Source organism: Centrocercus urophasianus, unplaced genomic scaffold (assembly GCF_019232065.1).
Source record: "Centrocercus urophasianus isolate 14NV4802_14NV808 unplaced genomic scaffold, USGS_Curo_1.0 seq_11, whole genome shotgun sequence".
Lineage (NCBI taxonomy): Eukaryota > Metazoa > Chordata > Aves > Galliformes > Phasianidae > Centrocercus > Centrocercus urophasianus.
This window is the reverse complement of record NW_024884253.1, coordinates 80,008,191-80,028,653: the sequence shown is the minus strand read 5'-3', so window position 1 is coordinate 80,028,653 and position 20,463 is coordinate 80,008,191. Positions and strand designations below refer to the sequence as shown.

Below are 20,463 nucleotides of genomic sequence, written 5' to 3'. Positions count from 1 at the left end.
CAAAGCTCTTTCTTGTGTTAGTATGGCACTTCCTACGTTCTGGTTTTCTACTCGTTGCCTCTTGTTCTACTGCTGTTAGCCATTAACAAGAGCCCACCCCCATCGACTCGACTCCCGTGCTTTAGATTCTTATAAACAGTTACAAGAACCCCTCTCAGTTCTCTCTTCTCCAGAGTTCCAGGTCTCTCACTCAGCCTTTCCTCATAAGGAAGATGCTCATAGCCACTTACCATCCCTGCAATGCTCCAGCTGGACTCCCTCTAGGAGATCCCTGGCTTTCTTAAACTGAGAAGCCCAGAACTAGGCACAGTACTCCAGATGAGCCAACAGGGCAGAGATGAGGGGGATCACCTCCCCTGACCTACTGACCATGCTCTTTTTAATGCACCCAGGATACCATTGGCCTTCTTGGCCACAAGGGCACACAGCTGGCTTGTGGTCAACCTTGCTGTCGTCCACCAGGACACCCAGGTCCTTCTCTGCAGGGCCCCTTTCCAGCAGGTCAGCCCCTAACGTGTACTGATGCGTATAGTTATTTCCTATCCAGGTGCAAGACTATACACTTGCTCCTATCTCTATCCAGTCCTGCTACCAGAAGATAGAAGAAAGTGTGACAGTTCTTCAGTAGAAAGAACATGACTAGCATTACTAACTTCTTTGTCACTAAGCTAGAAAAGAGAATATATTGAGACTACAGCATGTACCACTCTAGCACGACAGGCACTCAAACAGCTTTGTGCTTTATTATCTTTAATGTTATCAGGTAACAAATGCTGTAAGTGTATAAACATTAGCAAGCCTTAAGCCAGATAAAGCACAGTACAGAGAATAAAAAAAACATTTGCCTCAAGGAAGCCATACGTTTTGATTGCGCCAGAGAGCCCTTCTGTCACACAGATACTTGAAAATAATAGCCTTTAAAGCAAGTCTTAGTGAAAAGTAAACACCGAGCTCAGTATACATATCTCAAACTCTGGTACATGGAAGTATTCCCCATTCTACTCTACAGAAAACAAAGGTAACTTAACACCCCTCATCTTGCATTACTGACCCAAGGTACACACACTGAATGGATGGACAAAGCTATACAAGTTGGGCAGAAATAGAAAACATGAAAGAATCAAATATTTACTAGTAATGAAGAACAAGGTGTTATTTTAGGTCATGGACACACAACAAAAGAATCGTAAGTATGTAATGGATGTGGCATTAACTAAGAGAATTAAAATTAAAATACAGTCGTTGTCTTAGGTTTTCTTTAAAACCAGTTGCAATTAGTGTCCTAGAAGATCAATTTTCACACAAACCTAGTGAGCTCTACCAAGGGTCTGAAAGGAGAATCAGTAGACGCTGCAGTCAAATGAACTCTTAAAACAGGTGACAATACAGGAGCTGTTAAAACATGCAAGGTCTTTTAACCAGTGTTTATTTTTAAAAATTACTTTATTTTAAAATAACAGTCTCACATAAAAACAGAATAGATTTTTTCCACGTAGATAAATTCTCCACAAGTCTTGCCAAAACAATATTTCAAACTACTGATTTTCCCATCAACTCTCCTTCCCCCTCTGCAGAACTTTACACTGTTCCCTAGCTCTATTTCACTGGTCAGCATCCCTGCTGAAAAGCATCCTCGACCTCAATCTGAACTAAAACAAAAGAGTTATGAAGGGACACAAACACACATTCTCTTTAGCCTACTCTGTGTCTGAAGCAGAAACATAACGTTGAAAAGTTAATGGTGAGGTTTCTAAGTGCATAATTATTACCACTCACCAGGGCATCCTGCACTGGATTCACTTGAATCAGCTATAAATGGCTTGCAAAATAAGGATTCTGCTGCCTGTGCTTGCACCAAACAGTAACTTGTTGCTTACATGGACAGCTTTCAAAGGAACTATGTTCAAAGAAACAGACATGCTCTAATACACAGGTAATATAATTTGTCCTTCAGAATATCATTATCACCTGTCTTTATACATTGGGTCTCACTGCTTTCTTTCTCTTGGAATTGGTAGCAAGGAAACCCATTAAATCTATGTGGAAAGTAAAATTAGATGTACAGCAGTTGTTGACTGTAAAGATGAGAAATATCTGTTACTATTTAAAATGGGCAAGGACTGAAAACCTGTTACTGCCTAAAAATTGTGGCAATGTGAGCATCAAGCACAGATTCAGAATGTTAAATACATTTGTAACTACTTACCAGCAAGTAGAGATATCTTCTCAGCCCCACTTCATTTGCCTGTTAGATTTGGTGTGTTCTACCTTCACTCTGGGGACAGGCTGGAAAGCAAATTTTGGCACAGTCAGTCTAAATATGAAAACCAGAATTAAAAAGTATGAAGACATATAGAAGATACTGACAATTATCCTATAAACACATCAGAAGCGTAAGATAGTTATAAATGTGTCCTTAATTATTATGGTCAGACCTCCAGGAACAAAAACTGACACTGACAAAAGATAGAAGACCAAAGATGTCACAATGAGGCAAAAGTAAGGTATACCTTAAACTCCAGCAATTATTTTACCTCAGGCAGCAAATATTCCCACATCAGCTCGACTCTAACCAATAGGAAGAAGACACTTCTAGTCTTTCTGATATTTGGAAAATGATAATTCCAGACTCCCTGGACTGCCCAGGGAGGTGGTGGAGTCACCGACCCTGGGGGTGTTCAAGGAAAGACTGGATGTTGTGCTGAGGGACATGGTTTAGTAGGAGCTATTGGGAATAGGTGAACGGTTGGACTGGGTGATCTTTTAGGTCTTTTCCAACCTTGGTGATTCTATGATTCTATGATTCTATGATTCTTAAAACATTTTTCATACATGAATGTTGAAGTACTTCACAGGTACGTCCACTACGAACGTCCTTTACAATCAATATGAAATATATCAGTATAGCACAATGCTGATCCAGATGTTATCCCATGCTGCTGAACTACCTAGCTGCTTAACATGCTATATAATTCATAAGCAAATGCAATGCCCATTAAATCCTCCGGAGTTGCACATGGCCACAGGAAATTGAAAACCTAAAATTGAGGCCAAAAAGGAAAAAAGTCAGCATCTCTGCAACACTAAAGATCACAAACCAGCAAAGTTTTAGGAGCAGTGATAGACAGAAATTCCTTACAAGGCCAACTATTACAAACAGAAGACCAACAGCTAGTTTTGGTTTCTTTGTTTTAATTATTATTACTGTGCCTAGAGTCTTCAAACATCTTGCATGTCAATTCAGGAAGAAATGGGGTAATGCACAAAAAGGGACCAAGTTTTCTACTGCTTCTTTTTCCTTCTGAACGCTTATCTCAAATTTTCTAAGATGTGCAAATAATTTAGGAGCACAGATGAATTTGAAACACAAAAGTTTCTTCTCCTGATTAAAAGCTACCCTTAATATCTTGTCCAAAAAGGCAATAAAAAAAAAAAAGAGAAAAGAACTGTAAGAAGCAGAGTTATTCAGTGCCTTCTTTAGATACTGTCTAAATTTTGCTCACAACAGGGAATGGCTGAATCATATAATTCATTACAACTCTGACAAAGTCCTTATTGACTTGACTTATAGTCCTTATTGTAAAGGATCTAAAATAACCCAGATTGGATCTCGCTGTGCATGACACTGTCCATCAGCAACTAACAGCTGGAAAGAAGAGAGAGAAAGAGAGCCACAGCAGCAGGGAAAAGTGAGAAAGTTTTCACAAACTGGAAAATAATAATTGAGAGATGATAATATCGCAGCAATCAATTATCATTCTGACCCCAAAAGGAAAATAATCAACACGAGCAGCAGCATAACAGGAAAGCACATGTTCTCTTAAAGTGTTGAGTGCCATGTCATAAAGCTGAAATACTGCACCATAAGGAACAATTTGGCAACGAACAACAAAACATCCAACATGAAGTGGAGAATATAACAGCTGTTTCCTTTCACAGCAGTCCAACATCTTTTCAGGTACATCATCCAAATTCCTTTTTCTTTTTTTTTTCCCCCTCCTTTTGAGCAGCTACATATTCCAAATACTAGTAACTATTCCAGATACCCATATTACTGTATTATTCTCAAATTGCTCATTTATCACAAAATGCAAAAAAGGAAAGGCATTTTCCTCTGACAGACCAAATGCCAGAAGCAAAAATTTTTGTACAAATGTACACTGGTCAACCCCCTTCAAATACATGCGCCTCTGCAATTAAGAGCAACATCTCTCTACCCCCACCATCATAAAAAGTAATAAAATAGCACTGAGTTTTAAAGCAGAGTTGTTCTGAAAAGTAAAATAAATTTTTAAAAATAACTTAAAAAAAGAAAGGAAGAAAAATATCCACCCATCCGGATTGTTTGGATCTTGTGTCTTGACTGGTCCTGGCTTGGCATCTAGACTAAACTCAGGGAGTGAAGAAACAGGTTAAAGAAGTCATCTCTGCTTCCCAAAATACAGGCTTTGGGGTCACAGGACATAACAGAGGTCATACCAATCATTTGGGCTGTGTCTGTCCTTGAAATACTCTGTAGGCCTGCAGTGATGCACCTGAACAGAAGGCCAGCAGAAACATCCAACCCACTCTACTCAAAATTACAAACTTTAGTCACAGCAGAAGTAATTCTCTCTGACTGCAGAACAGCAGAGACCATAATCCACGGCTTCAGAAAAGCTTCCAAGAAAAAGCATTAGTAAAATATTTAAGAAAATAATATTTTTTTCCAGTTTTTCTGCTTAAAAATTGTTCTTCCCTTCCGAAATCAAACAAAGGTTAAGACAGGAAGGGGAGAAGAGAAGACTTCTTTTGCTTTGGTGTGCTTCCTTTGCATTTGACAGTACACATGCTTATTGTTCATTTTAAACATAGTAAGTTCTGATACTTCTTTGAAAGAAACATGGTTATTAAATAAATGAGTAAATAAATAAACAACCTCAATCATTGTCAAGGAGATTCAGAAACAGGATTAACACCCAAAGCCATTTCTAAACCACCTCTAATTACCTTACAAATATTAAACCAAGTGCTCTTGTAACCAAGATTTACCTAATGCCTCTTGCTTTTTCCTAATTATTCTCACATCTTCTATAGTTGACGACTGTAATAACAATGTTCTACTCATTGAAAATAATAAAGCTTATTCTAAAATCTGATAGAGCCATTGTCATGCTCACCTACAGAATAACTCCACTAAATTTTGCTGAACTCTCAAAGCTAGGTTTTGTTCTGTACATGACATCTTTTAAGCTGTCTGAAGCCCATGACCCAAACAAAAGGATGGGGTTGTTGCTGCTGTGTTCAGGGAAGACGATAAATCTCTGGATTAAAGCTGTTCTGCTTTAACACATATTAAGCACCGCAACTGCTGAAAACTACCAGGATGGGGGAACACTGGCAATTCATGTAGACTCCACTCTTGGCATGGCAGCCTGGGCTAGCAATATAGCTTGGGCTAAAAGGATTCAGTCCTCCAGGCAGTTCTTTAGATTCTTTAAACACAGAGGTTTCTGAACCATGTGTTCAACAAAGTTTTCTGTTTGTGTTTCCTGAAGGCCAAAAGCTAGAACAAAACACATTATTTTGTGATTTTAAAAGGAAGGCCTTGACAACATGATGCTCACTGCAATGTCTCCATTGCTTGTATTTTTCTAAAAATTAAAAAACAATAAAATAATTTTTAAAAAGGCATTTCCTCTAACATTTCTAGTTTGGGTTTTGATAAAAAGAATACCCAAGAAATCTGGCATGTGTGGAAAATGTCAGTTTGCAGAAGCCTAAGAGAGCTGTTCTAATATAAAGATCATATGAGCATGCACATAAAAATTTAAGACGTGTCACTGATACTATTTATACTAGGAACTACTTTAGTTTTATGCAGTAATTGCATCAGATGTACAACTGGCACGAAAAACAATACTCGAGCATACATATATAATGAGTTTCACAGAATCACAGAATGGCCAGGGTTGGAAGGGACCTCTAGGATCATGAATCTCCAACCACCCTACCACATGCAGGGCCACCAACCTCCCCATATAATACCAGACCAGGCTGCCCAGGGCCCCATCCAGTCTGACCTTGAACACCTCCAAGGATGGTGTATCCACAACCTCTCTGGGCAGCCAGTTCCAGCACCTTACCACTCTGTCTGTAAAGTACTTCCCCCTGACATCCAACCTAAATCCACCTAAATCTTCCCTCCCTCAACTTAAAACCATTTCCCCTTGTCCTGAGTTTATAATTAGCAACAACTGAAATACTTTTGTCAGAGACACGTTTAGAATACACATAAACATATCCTATTTACAAAATGTGCTGTGATGCAGGTAAGAATATAAAGAATTCATATTACAATAATATTATCATCATAGGTGGGGCAACATATGTGTAAGCTACAAGACCAAATTTATTCTGTAGTGGCAAAACTTCCAGCAGGAGGGGATGCTATGTGCTTCCAGCAGGAAAAGTACTGGAATGCCTCAGACATAAACAATATAAGAGGTGATTAAGCAGAATCTGAGTCTCAGCCTCACTGCAGAGAGTAAAATACAAATAAACAAGCAGAGCTTTTTTAAAACTGTTCAGGTACCTGTTGTTCTCTGGACTGTGCAATACCAAGGCACTGTGTATACAGACTGTTGTCTGGGTACTGTCCTCTTCAAGGCCTGTTCTAACATATGTAGGCCTGTGCATTAAATTCACCAATAGCACCGCTGTGGTCATTTCTCATAGCTGTAGGGAAAGTAGGAAGAACGCTACCAGGGGTTTCTTCTTGCAAATAAAAGAGCTGAGACAGGAAGAACTTGTTAATCTCCCTCAGAAGTTCTCACTGCTTAATTCAATGAGCATTTGAGCTACAGTCAGGAGCTTGCGGAACATGTATGGCTTTAATAACAGAATTCAACTCCAGATGGGGTGTTGAAGGAGGAATGGTTGACACAGCACAGAATCACAGAAGGGCTGAGGCTGGCAGGACCCTGTGGTCCATCTGACCCAAACCCAGCTGCAGGAGGGAGCCCAGAGCAGGGTACTCAGGCTCCTATCCTGTCCAAGGAGGAGATCCCACCGCCTCTGTGCAGCCTGTGCTCGTCTCCACACAGCACGTAAGTGCTGCCAGGTGTTCAGAGGGAGCCTCAGCCCATGCCCACGGCCTCCCATTAGGGCAAAGCCCACAATGCAGCAGGCTCAGGCACGCCAAGCTTCTTAGCAATCACGTTATTCACCGGCTGCTTAACTTCCAGGCCTAGAAAGACCCCAATCCCAACCTCACACTGCCCAACTTCACACACCGTTTCCCACCCCCCTCCTCCTCCCGTTAATTACAGTCAGCGCCCGCTTCCTCCACGCACCTTTAAGAAGGCCGCAAACGCGCACACACAACAGACGCACGTACAACCGAGCTCCACGCTGCGCTCACCGACACACAGACACCCGTACAAAAACAGCCCGCTGCCCAGCTCCGGGCCGCCTCGGCCGGGCCTAGGCCGTCGGCATCTACCCCGCCCAGCAGCACGGGGCGGGCCCAGCTTTAACCCCCCTCCTTCTCCCGCGTCGCGTAGCCGCGTGCCGCGCAGAGAGAGCCGGGTTCGAAAGGCGGCCCCGAGCGCCGCGGGCGGGGAAAAGCGCCCGGGAGGGAGGAGCCGCTTTGCGCCGGCAACATGGCAGCGTCCAGCCGGGCCCAGGTGCTGCGGCTGTACCGCGCTCTGCTACGAGAGAGCCAGCGCTTCAGCGGCTACAACTACAGGTGCTGCTCCTCGCGGAAGTCGGGAAGGGGGAATAACGGGGAGCCTCGGGGTGGGGACAGGACAAGAGAGCCCAGCCCAGCACAGCCTTCTTTCCGTGCCCGTGTTTGAGGCTGGAGGACACCGGCGGCCCCGGGCACCTTGCAGAGGGCTGGGGCTGAATGCGGCGCGCTGCGCTGCTCTGCTGGCTGAATGCTGCGGGCTGAGCCCGGGCTGGAGGAGTTCCTGGCTTGGCTGTGCTGGGTGCTGCGTGAGGGAGTAGGGCTGTGTACAGTGCCGTGCAGCTTGGCTACTTGACTGTCTGTATGCTCTGGGTGTCACTGAGCGATACTCTCAGCATAGGGTAGCTGAGTGCTGCAGGCACAGGCCTAGCTGTGTTCGGGTCCCTGCTGTGTTGCCCCCTGGTATGGCTGTGTTCACTTTAGCACTCTGTGGAACCGCAGAGACACGTGAGCTACCTTCGCTGTGAATCATCTCCAGGCCTGCAAGAACTGCTGAGCTGGAAACAGAAAGCTTTGAACTGGCATAACCACAGCAAGCTCTGTGACCCTTAAGGAATAAGCGTTATTTGCTGTGCAAGAGAGGAAGCCTAAAGGGCTGGAGCTTGTAAGCCCTTACTGCTAACTCCTCAAGTTCCCATTTTCCTCCATTAGTTCCCCTGCTATTGAGGCTTCCTCCTGCTGTTTGCTGCCCTGAGTACTTGCTGGTATTTTGAGCAACAAGGATGGCTTGAGGCTGAGCGATAATATGCAACCCCTGATCTGAGTTGCAGTGTTTCTGGCTGGGGTTATCAGTGCAGAAGTTGAGGACTTAGGGAACTGTTAGGTTCTCTCCTCTTCTGTAAGCCGTACCAATCTCAGATTCTCCTCACAATGAGATATGTTCCTGAGGGGTCTAAACTGTGTGGACATTTTGGCTTACAGTTCAAAGCTGGCTGTCACGCAGCAACAGGTGGAATGGTGAGTGTTTTTGTGCTGACAAATTTTGCAGCTTGGAAATCATAGGATACAGGTTTACCTTGGGTATTTGCTATTTCTTAGTGCCATGTTGCAGCGTGTGATTTTACTTTCCTTAGAAGATCTCAGTTTTGCATATAGACGTGTCCTTAGATACAATAAATCCAGAGAATGTGTAGAATTACAGAATATCCTGAGTTGGAAGGAGCCTACAACTGTCATTCAGTCCTGCTCCTGGCTCCACACAGGACCATACAAATTCAAACCCTATGGCTGAGAGCACTGTCCAAACAATCCTTGAACTCCAGCACTGGGGCCATGCCCACTGCCCTGGGCAGCCTATTCCATGCCCATCACCCTTTGGTGAAGAACCCTTTCCTAACCCCCACCTGCCCCAGGTGCATGTTGTTCCCTCGGGCCTTGTTGCTGTCACAGACAGCAGAGCTCAGAACTGCCCCTCTGCTCCCTCATGAGCAGCTCAGCAACTGTGAGGCCTCCCCTCAGCTCCTCTGCTCTGGGCTGAACAAACCCAGGGACCTCAGCTGTTCCACGTACATCTTGCCCTCTGCACCCTTCCTCACATTTGTAGCCCTCCTTTGGATGCTCTTTAATAGTTCAGGGAGAGCCTAGCCTGGGAGCTGCAGCCCAGGGCTGAGGGCTGGACTGAGCTGGGCAGGCACAGAGAGAGCCCAGGGACAGCTGGGACAAGTGCCTGCCTCTGGCTCAGGGGCAGCAGTCGTTTCTGTTAGAGGGCATTTGCTACTCTGTGCCAAAAAGATGCCCTTCTGAGAGAGTTTGTGAACACCAAATGCAATAGCAAGAAGCAGTTGGCAGCTGTTACGCTTAATGATCTGTCAGGACCACAACTATCGTGCTTTGCTGTTTTTTTATGCTGCGTGCGCAGCTAACATGGGCTCCATGCGAGCTTCTTCCCTGCCCTGATAAGCAGTTCTGCTGTGTCTGTGTGGCTGCTGTAATGTGATATTAAATTTCTTCCGGGACGTGGCAATGACTTTGTATAGAACTAACTTGTAATGAAAAAATATAAAAGATGAATCATATTGATTCACATTTTCAGCTGCAGAATTTCAGAATGCTGTTGCAGGCAGTGCATAAGCGTGCGTCTGAAGGATGGTCCGCTGGTTGTTGTCTCCACATTTGCCTTCTGTGCTTTTTCCCTTAAGTGTACGTATAGATTGTGATGTAAAATTGAGTATTTTCATTCTGTAAGTTTCTACTCACTATGTAATACATTTTATTCTATAGCCCAGCAGTACTTTTAGTGCTGTAACTGTGAAGAGCAGCATTAAAACCTTTCAGTAACAGAGGTCACCACTGACTGTCTTAGAGTAACAGCACACAGGATCATCTCTGGAGTCCTGCACTAAGTGTTATGGAGACTTCTGCAGCCCACGTGTGCTGCCAGGTTTTAACATCAGGGGAGAACTTTGCAGACAGTAATTTCATGTCTGCTATTCTGTTCCATCACCTAGCCAACAATCTATCTGAAGAAAGAAATGTGATTTGTACTGCTGGAAAATCAGTATGTGAAGAGGGAATGTGTCAAGTTTCCAGTCAAGAGAGGTTGTTCTTTTTTCTTTTCTGTATGGTTGACAAAAAGGAGATCCTCTGATTGTAGCATAATACATTACAATCTCAATTGATCTGAGAAGGTGACTTCTGCTATTTAAATGACAAATGAAATTCTATTTAGGTTTGTTGTATCTTTTTTTTTTTTTTTTAATGCCAAACAAAAGAATTTTAAAACTTGTGAAAAGTGTTTTTAGTGGAAATGCCAAGTCACAGCTTGAACCAATGACTGGTGGGAAGGCAGGGCCAACCCAGGGGAGCTCAGGTACAAAGCTGATCCTGGCTCCAGCCCTTGGCAGATCTTGTTTAAGGGCTGGCAGTGGAGGTGAGGGTATCTTGCTGGAGATCCCTGTACACCTAAGGCCTTCCAAAGGTAAGCAGATTCTTTCCTTTATTTCTGTGTCCAGAGCTGTTGCATTTGAGCAGGTCCTCACTTGCTGCGACCTAGGACTTTGCTACTCTGCTGTCAATGCTGCACTTTCCATCACGTTACAGTGTTACAACTCTTAAAACAACTGGTTGCAAATGAAGGTAATCTGAATTTTAAAGTTGTTTGTTTAATGTGACCGATGCTCAGTGGTCAGAACTCACTGGAATCGTGCAGAAGGGCAGTTAAGGATTGAATCAGGTCACGCAGAGACAGTTTGACTCTTCCTTTTTAAGGTTTTTGCAACAGGTTTAACCAAACCATACCGTGGCTGACCTGACTTTGCCTTCAAAAAATTTCAGTTAAACACCACCACTATGATTTTTCTGGTTTCCAGTCTTGGACTGCTGCTGACTACTAACTCTTGGGAACATCTTATTACCTTCTTTCTGCTGGTCACCCTTGTAATTTTTATTTATTTATTATTTTTTTTAAAGTTTATGAGCAATGTCACAGGCTTCAAGTTATTTCTTTGTCTAACACCTTATGGTTTATCAAATATTTATTTCAGTTATCCATTATGTTCTAATAGTTGGTGAATGTTGCAGATTTCTATTTTCTTTTCTATGTAAGTTACATTTTAATGGATTTGATTTTCTAGTTAGAATGTGCAATGTTACCTGATTGATAAAACTACCCCTAATATAGAAGAACTGGGGAAAGAAATAGGTCAAAGCAATGTTTATGTGGAAAGCATTCATTGATGGACATTGCTCAAATGGAATTGGGTGCGTTCAAGATTTTGCAATTAGTAAATCTGACTTTTCTAAGCCTCTGCCACTATGGGGACATGAATAAGCATAATTAGTTAGGCTGGGTTTTTGTTTTTGTTTTTTTGCATCAACTCTTTCTCGTGCATTGAATTACATAATTGGCAATGTGACTGGGACATCTGAAGGCCACTTTATTTACTTTAAAAATAGACTGTTGTAAGCTGAGGTTTTTAATACAAGATTGTAACTTCAGAATTTTAAATAGATTTGTTTTTAAAAGGAAACTATGTTTTTACAGCAGATCTTATCAATATGTTTAAAAAAAAAAAAAAACCTTCATTTTAAAAATTCCAGAAGTTGTTTGTAATAAATAAGGTTGGTTTGCTTGCTTGTCCTTATTTTGAATAAAAACGAAGTAAGTAAACATTTGGGGCTTTTGCTATGTTGCGCAAAGCATGCTCTTAAAATGTTTCTAGGTATTAAAGCTGCTCTTCTGAAACATAAGTTTGGTTTCTGTGGTTTTGCAGTAGGCTCAATATCTGAAGTAAATGTAAACAATGTGTTTTTATTTCTTTTAGTTAGTGGCAGTGAGCTAGTCACCCCATAAATCCCATTGGGTAGTGAAAAGGTCCCTTGTGGTCAGTATTGTGATTGGCGTGGACATCCAGGTGTTCTGTATCACAAGGTCTAAAAACTCTTAGTGATCTACAATAAATATATATATGCTGATCTGTGTTTAGCAAAAGATTTCAGCTGACACAAATTTCAGTGTATGCAAGGAGTAATCTGTCCTTTGCAAACAGGAAAATAGAAAAATAAACAATACTGGATGCCAGCTGTTGTTAGGTAAAGATCAATCTGGACTTGTGATTAACAAAAATACCAAGAGCTGTCCTTGGACATTTGAACAAATGGTCTGGTTCACTGATGCACCATTTCTTGCCCTTTCTGTTGCTGTTCCACTAATGTTGGTCTTGTTACATTTTGAGGCGTAACTGCTACCCCAGTTAAATTATCACTCAGATACCAAATGCGCTGATCAACTTCTTAGGCTGAGGTGAGGAACAGAGACATATAATAAATTGTTTTGACTTTTCTATGTCAGTGCACTGCTCTGTGCTCTCCTGCAATGAAGAAAGATGTGAAACTTTTGCTTTAGAGAGCTTGACCGTAAATTTTACATTCAAAACAATCCTAAATGTATCTATCTTGTTACTTCCTAAACAGAATTCGAATTTTTTATTTATCAGAATCATCATTAAAAGCTGTGTCATGTCTGTATTAAATCTTATCTCTGCTTTCTACCTTATTTTTATCAATCCTCCAGGTGTTTATTTTTCTTATAAGCTCATTATGTTGCTGTCTATGGTGTCAGGAGTTCCTTGAGAGTTACCAGTTGCTTGAGAATTAATGCAACCTTTTCTTCTTCCTCCTTTGCCTGGTGGACCCAGATGTGCCATTCAACTTCTTAATGCTTTGGCTCAGTTAGAATAAAAGGGATTTCTCAGTGGAGGTTAAATGCATCATCAGTGCGTTGCAGTTCCTTGATTTCATTCTTGTAAGATCTGGAAGCTTTCTTACATTATACAATGTAGTTAAATATGTAGGGTTTTGTAGGCCCTATTGCAGAGCACCTGATTTATAGTTTATAAACTTGTATGAGGTTATGTGAGGTAAAGTTGTTGCTGGGAAGGAGTAGCTGTGGGATGCTCAGGTACACATGTGCTTTAGTTCAGCATTGGGCAGAGTCACTGGATTTGTGCACAAGTACAGGTTAACCTGACCTGCTGTTGCATGGCAAGCTCTGGCCTTCAAGGAAGCATTTTCAGATTCCAGTAACTGTTTTGGCAGCATGACTCATATCAATGAAAATTCAAGAAAATATGCATTTCTCTAATTTTTTCCTCTAATTTTTTCTGGAAAATGGGATTATTTCTCTTCCTCTCATACCTTATTTTGGTCACTTTAATTGAAAACTTGCTATGATTTTAGTCCCTATTGTATGGAATCTGATCATTGGTTGTTTAGTATTTTTGTCACTCAGCTCACTTAACAGCTGTGTTAAGATTTTGTGTGTGATAGTTCTCCAAGCTGGACAAGCATTTTTCTTATTGGTTCTCCTGATAATGCTTGTGACTGATGGAATCCACCAGCAGATTGTCAACTCTTGGTGAGACACTACTGTGTATTAGAGGGGGAGGAGGAGGGGTGTGAAAGCTGGGTCGTGATGTTATTAAAAATATATAAGTGTAGATCCAATCAATAATGAGGAAATAGAGACATGCCGTGCTGTAGGAAGTACTGTGTTCTGTCTTAAGTGGTCGTCTGTGACTGAGATAAGAAGCACAGAAATTAGAATAGTCGATTCTGTCCAGCAGAACTGTCTGACTCCTTTGTAAGAATGAGATGACAGATGTGCAGATTTGTAGGATCTGTTTTTTTTTTTTTTTTTTCTTGGCTGCCCAAGGATAGTGAAGAGCTTTTTTCCCCTTCTCACTGTGTAATTGTTGGCTATGCTCCAGGTGATAATGAACTTCAGGGTTTTTTAGTTGGCTTCCTGCATGACGAGTACGTGGCTATCCCTGAAACGTATTTAAAAAAACTAAATAAATAAAAAGTAAAGCAGCTGTGGTGTTTGTGAGCCAAGAACACGGTGGTATTTCTGTCACGCGCTGTTCCAGACACTTGTTCTGAGTTGGCAGCTGTATGACCCAAAACTGTGGACTAACAGGAGCTGCGCATCTGTGAGTTGGTTTTGTAGAGCATTCAGATGTGTTTGGGGTTGGCGTTATTAATAGAGCTCTTTCCCAGAGAGTTAAATTGTGGGTATTACTGCAGTGGCTGCATACCAAGCAGATGGTATCAGGGCATCTTCTATATCTAATTCAGTGAGAATCAATCCATCTTTGAATAGAGGTGTCAATAGTGTGAGGTGGTACTTTTAGGATTGGAGCTGTGAGAAGGACTAAAATTACTACACTCTGAATTGAAGTAAAGCATGGAAATGTATGCACTTTCTAGGAGGAAAAAAAAATAGAAAAATAAACATTATTTGGATTATAAGACTTTGGGTCTGACAGTATTCCATTTGACTTCAGTATTCTGTATAAAAAAAAATTTTGGAAAGTCAGCTAAACACTCTGTAGGCAAATATGGCAAAACGTAACCACTGGATACCATCAGAACATTCTTTGAAATGAGGTTATAAACCAAATGGAAACAATTCTGTGAAATGTTTTGATTTTGATGGTAACTTTCCCAGTATAAAGCAATTTCATCAGAGCTGTAGAATGTGTTCGTTAGGAGTTGCTTTCCTGGATTTGTCATTTTGCAAATGCATTCGCTTTATCCCTGTAAAATTATGCCCTTCTAAATGCTAAGGGATATTTGTGATTCAATTCTGATGTAATTTCATTGATTCTAATTCTTATTTACTAGTTTCCCACAGGAGAGTTTTAAGTGCTAGTAATTTACGAGGAAGAATGTGAAGCGTGGACGTGGCATCCAGAGTTCTGGGGGGGGAAGAAAAGCTTTGATGGAAAATAGATAAGTAGAGTCAGTGGAGACTTCCTTCAAAGACTGATTAATGGACTTTGTAATTTTAGTAAAGACACTCAAATTGAGTAAATCAGGTGTGGTTGTTAATGTCTTGGATATTTGCAATCTTTATATAGCGCAGTAGAACGGGACATTTTTTCTTCTTCTGTAGGACTTAATTACCACTAGAATTTGTTTGAGAACTAATGAAACTAATGGAAAAATTGGTGCTTCAGGCAATGATTTATGCTGATAGATGTGTGTGTATGATTACTGGTAAAGGAAAAAAAAACTTTATGTAGTAATACTTAAGTATTGAAATACTTTCCTAGCTCATCTCCCTTCCTTGTTCTTGGATGTGGCTTTAACATTTAGCTCCGGGCTGTATCTTGCTGTATACTGCCCACAGTGAAAAGATTCTGACTTTGTAACTTAAAGACTTACTCAAGGCACGCAAGCACAAGCTGTTATTTCAAGCATTCTGTAGAAGATCAGAGCTCTGAATTAAAAATAAATAAATAAATAAAAGTACTTCTGCCAAAAAAAAAGAAACTGCGGGTGATCAGAACCACTGCTGCAGCAACTCGTAACGGGGAAGCTGCCTGAACTACCCTTCTGTTAAAGCCATTCCTGCGGTTTCTGGGTGTGCTGATGATGGAAGTAGTGCCACCCTGGATTGTGTGTGGATGTCATGATGTGGAAGACCAATAAGGAAAAAAATCACAAAACCGTGACATTTTGTTCAGTCTTATTACAAATTATTTCCTTTGAGTTGCAGTGTTCTTCTATCTTGACCTTACGATTGGAGAAAGGTTTAGCTTAAATTGTGAAAATGCTGATTTATAAATCAGCAGAACTAGCTGTATTTTTGTATACAATTCAGCATAATAGTATTTAAATAAATACATCTCCATGAAATTTTTACGTCACATCAGCTGGAGTTTGAAAACATTCATTCAGATTCTGAATCTGACAACAGTCAGTCTCTACAAACTTCACTGCCAAGTCTTGACACTCCTGACTTTGCTTGTGTGGTGTGTCCTGGTCTGAATCCATTCACAGCCTACTTCCAGATCGTTAGCAAGTATAAGATTAAGGTAACATCATTTTAGCTGCCAGAGGAAAGCATTTCTCTTTTAAAAAACAAACAAACAACCTTTCCACACAAGGTAATCACTGATCAGTGATTATTGGCAATATCTCATTCGTTCAACTTTATTTTGGCCTTAAATACCTATGAGAAGAATTCCCTCTTTCTTCTGAAGTTGTTGTAGAGTTGTCTTCATCTTTCTCATGCACACCATGTGATTCCTCCTCCTGAGTATTTGCTTGCAGGGCACATGTTGTTTTGTGGCAGTATTTCTTCACCTTTACTATTTATTACTCCAAATACACAGAATGTCACTGTGCTGAGTTGCAGTCACAGGCAAGTGTAAACACCTGTTCATCACATATTTAAATAGGAGGAATGTGGATCCAGATCTCTGAAGAGCCTTGGTATTGCTTGCCTGCAAGCCATTGTTCAGCACTGAATTTGGTTAAACGGTCTGCTAGATCTGGTCCTTATTCAAAAGAAGAACAAATATCATAGATGCTCACTTATAATTGTGGTATGGAGACATTTGTCACTCATCAACATGTTGGTGCCCTGCTATTTTTCAAATTTTATCTTGGTAAGATTACATGATAAGATTTCTTCAGAATGTTGACAGTCTTTGCTCAGTGAGAGCTGGATGCATTTATCATGTTGAGAGAAAGAGCTTTAATAAACCGTCTTACACAGGTTATGAATACAAAAGGCATTTCCCAGGGAATTTCCCTCTTACAAAGCATCTGTCATTCTAACTTGATTTTCTTTTTTCAGCACAGAACTAAGCTGTTGCTTTCCCCAGAAGATTTTCAGCAGATGTCTTTAAGAATGTGTCCATGTGTTTTTATTTTAGGTATATCTTGTTCATGTCCAGCTTCAGACTGCTTTCTGTTTTGATTCTGTATTCCCTACCCTCTGGATCTCTAGTGTCTGGTCCGTATTCTGCATTCAGATCTCATCTCTTTCCTCCAAACCAGCATTTTGCAAATGTCTTAAATATGAATACATTTGCTGAGGGGCAAGTAGTGCTATTCTTGTTACTTCAGTAGCATTCTGTTACAATTTCACCTGATACGAACTTCGAGGCACGGTAAAGGTCAACAGCAATAAACTGAATTGAGTAGTGCTATGGACCAGGGAGTTGAAATATCTTTTACAAACTTATACTTTTTTTGGTTGTATTTTTGTGCCTCTCTTAGCAGTTTCCTCTTTTCAGTGTGTCAAACAAATGACTTCTGTAATACAGGCTGCCCAGGCAGGTGGTAGAGCCGCTGACCCTGCAGGTTTTCAAGGAAAGAGTAGATGTGGCACTTAGGGACATTGTTTAGTGGGTATAATGGTGGTGGAGTCACAATTGGACTTGATGGTCATAGCGGTCTTTTCCAACCTTAGTGATTCTATGATTCTGTAATACACAGGTCTCTTCTGTGGGAATGGGGGAAAACATTCATTTCTAGCTGAAGTTGACAGTACAGAGAAAAGAGTGGGGGAAATGAAATAGAAGCATCTTGATTTTTGTTTTGGTATAACATCTCAAAAGAGAGGTTGACTTGGAGCAAAAGACAACTTCTGTAGCTCCTGGAGGAAATGGAAGGGGTGAATACTAGAAAATAAAAATAGTGATAAACAAGCTCTGCTGTAAAGGAACTGAAAAAGGAAAATGAAAAATGCATCCTGATGTTGCCTACAGAGTATGGGGAGAATAACAAGATGAGGTAGTGCATATGGTAGGGATTTCTCCCTGGGACTCTGCCAGGTAAAGTAATTCACATCGCTCCCATTTAAAAATAAAATAATAAAAAACATAAATGACAAAATTTGTTGAATAAATTATGCAGATTATCAGCGTGACCATCACCATAACTAACAAATATTTAGGTTTGAGAGTATCTTCTTTAGGAAATTGATGCACTTGTGGTGTTTCATATTACTTTATTGTAGAAAGGATGGTCTGAGCTTTGTCCCTTATGTGAGCAAGAAAGAAGACAATCAGTTTATCAGTCAGCATGTGGATACAGTCAACATGAATACAGAAAGGATGTGCATGTAAATATGTCTGAGTTCTTATTTACTATAGGAAATAACACATGTATTGTACATAAACTACTATTTTAAGTATGTAAACATTACATAAGTAGTTGAAAAGGCTAAGTAACAGTGAAGAAAGTAATCATCCCTGTAATTAGAGTGAATTAGTATTCATCATCCCCACTGAGATGGACTGTGCAGAGAGTTTGGGGTTTTATTTGCTTTTGTTTATTTGTGACAGCTCCATGTTCAGTGAATGTGAGTACAGCTTTTCTGAAGCCCGTGTTAGAATAGCAGTACAATGAAATGCTAAAACTGTCCTTTATTGGCATTCTTTATCACAGTTAGGAGCAGTGGATCTCAGAGTAGAAATGTCTAGCTGGAAACTATCAAATTTTGTAAGATTTTGGTTTGAATCATTAATGGTATTATTTGAAAAACAATAATCTGTATATACATTACTGTGTGCCTCCTCTTTGTAGTCAGTGCTTTTTGCAGTCATAGGGATTAGAAGGGACCTCTGGAGATCATAGAGTGCAACCCCCTGCTAAAGCAAGTTCCCTTGTAGGTTGCATAGGAAACTCTTCAGGTGGGTCTTGAATATCTCCTGAGAAGGAAACTCTACAACCTCTCTGGGCAGCCTGTTCCTGTGCTCTGTCACCCTCAAGGCAGATTTTTCCTTGTGTTCATATGGAACTTATGTTCCAGTTTGTGCCCATTGCCCCTTGTTCTGTCACTGGCAATCACTGAGAAGAGCTTGGCAGGTGTCAAGAGGATGGGACCTATTGCGTATTTATAAGCACTGATAAAATCCCCTCTCAGTGTTCTGCAGACTAATCAGCCCCAAGTCTCATCTTTTCTTCGTAAGAGAGATGCACCAGGCCCTGCATCATCTTTGTGATCTTCTGCTGGGCTCTCTCCAGTAGCTCCCTGTCTTTCTTGAACTGAGAAGCTCAGAACTGGACACAGTACTCCAAATGGGGCCTCACCAGGGCAGAGTGGAGGAGGAGAATTGCCTCCATCTTTTTAATGCATCTCAGGATCCCACTGACTTTCTTGACCACAAGGGCACCACTGCTGGTTCATGGCCAACCTGTTGTCCACCGGGACACCCAGGTCTTTCTCTGCAGAGCTCTTTTCCTGCAGGTCAGCCTCTAACCCGTGCTGGTCCATGCAGTTATTCTTCCTCAGGTGCAGCACTCTACACACATTAGACTGCTTTCTTAGGAAAAAGTTTTTAAATCAGTACAGCTCAAATGAGAGCTGTGTTTCAGAAGAGGCAGTACCTGCTGCACTGTAGAAGATAATAGCTTGAATCATGTTGTGGAATTCTGGTAGAAATGTGTTTTGTTGTCTTGATAATACCCTATTATAAACTTCCAGAAAACATTTCTCCAGTTAAAATATAACAGCATTTTTCTAGTCCAAACAATTATCAAACAGGTCCTTAAATGAATGGTCTTTGTACGTAAGCCAGTTTTGAAGGGATTAACATTTGATTGATTTAAATAATTATAAGTAATTGATTCATTTAAATAAGTAATAATTTATTTTAATATACTACCCAAAATAAATTAAATGTCTCACTAATAATGCTTTTTTTCTCCTCTAACTTACAACATGGAAAGGTTTAGGAGTTCTGTTTACAAAACAGTAAGAAGTGCATTTGGTGTAGTACAGAAAATGACATCTAAACAATTTCCTGATTTCCAGAGCTACTGAGTACATTTCTTCCCAAATTTGTTAGTGTATTTCTGATAGTACTTTTGTATTGTTTGGCAAGTAAATACTTTCTACTGTAATTCTTTGTTCTGTGAACAAGTGGTGATACTAACTTAAATGGATTTTGAGACTTAATTTTTGCTGTTTTTTTTTTTTTTTTTTTCCCCAACAATTTGTTGAAATTCTTGAAGGAGAAACTGTCTATCAGCACAAGTTATTGCTGCCATTAAGTAGTGACCTAGTGCTTCTGTGGCTTCTGTCGATAATTTGTTCTGAGATTGGAAATCTTTCTGCTGCCCTAGGAAATGGAAGGTCTTGGCACGTGTCAAAGGGAAGGTAATCTGCCCTAGTCAGAAGCTGTTATAGCGAAAACATTATTATGATAAATAGGCCACTCGTCATACGTCTTTTCCCTTCCTAATATCTCATGTGGTAACCTTAGCCTGTACTCGTATGAGTTACTGGGTTTTAAGCCTGAGGTTAATTCCACTTTTTAAAGTAATTGTTATCTGGGAGGAACTTCTCCCATAAGCACGTGGCTGGAAGGAGTGAAGCTATGTGGTTTCTTTTTCATAAATAGAGGGCAAAAAGTGCTGCCATCACTCATGCTAATGAATCTGTATTTTCTTGTCATTTTTAATTAGCTCTTAAGTACTATCTAGCTTTTTTTTTG

General features: G+C 40.7%; 2 protein-coding genes across 2 annotated transcripts in view; one reads left to right on the top strand and one right to left on the bottom strand.

The window, feature by feature from the left end:
- Positions 1-7,495, bottom strand: part of FARS2 (phenylalanyl-tRNA synthetase 2, mitochondrial) — a 232,474-nt gene extending 224,979 nt beyond the window's left edge. Inside the window, exons 1-2 of the mRNA XM_042837594.1 lie at positions 7,335-7,495; positions 2,207-2,286 (exon numbers count right to left, since the gene is read on the bottom strand). The gene's annotated coding sequence lies outside the window, so the exon portion shown is untranslated. The remainder of the gene's footprint in view (positions 1-2,206; positions 2,287-7,334) is intronic.
- Positions 7,496-7,605: 110 nt separating this feature from the next.
- Positions 7,606-20,463, top strand: part of LYRM4 (LYR motif containing 4) — an 80,848-nt gene continuing 67,990 nt past the window's right edge. Inside the window, exon 1 of the mRNA XM_042836592.1 lies at positions 7,606-7,729. Coding sequence (XP_042692526.1) covers positions 7,644-7,729 — 86 coding nt within the window. The 5' untranslated portion in view covers positions 7,606-7,643. The remainder of the gene's footprint in view (positions 7,730-20,463) is intronic.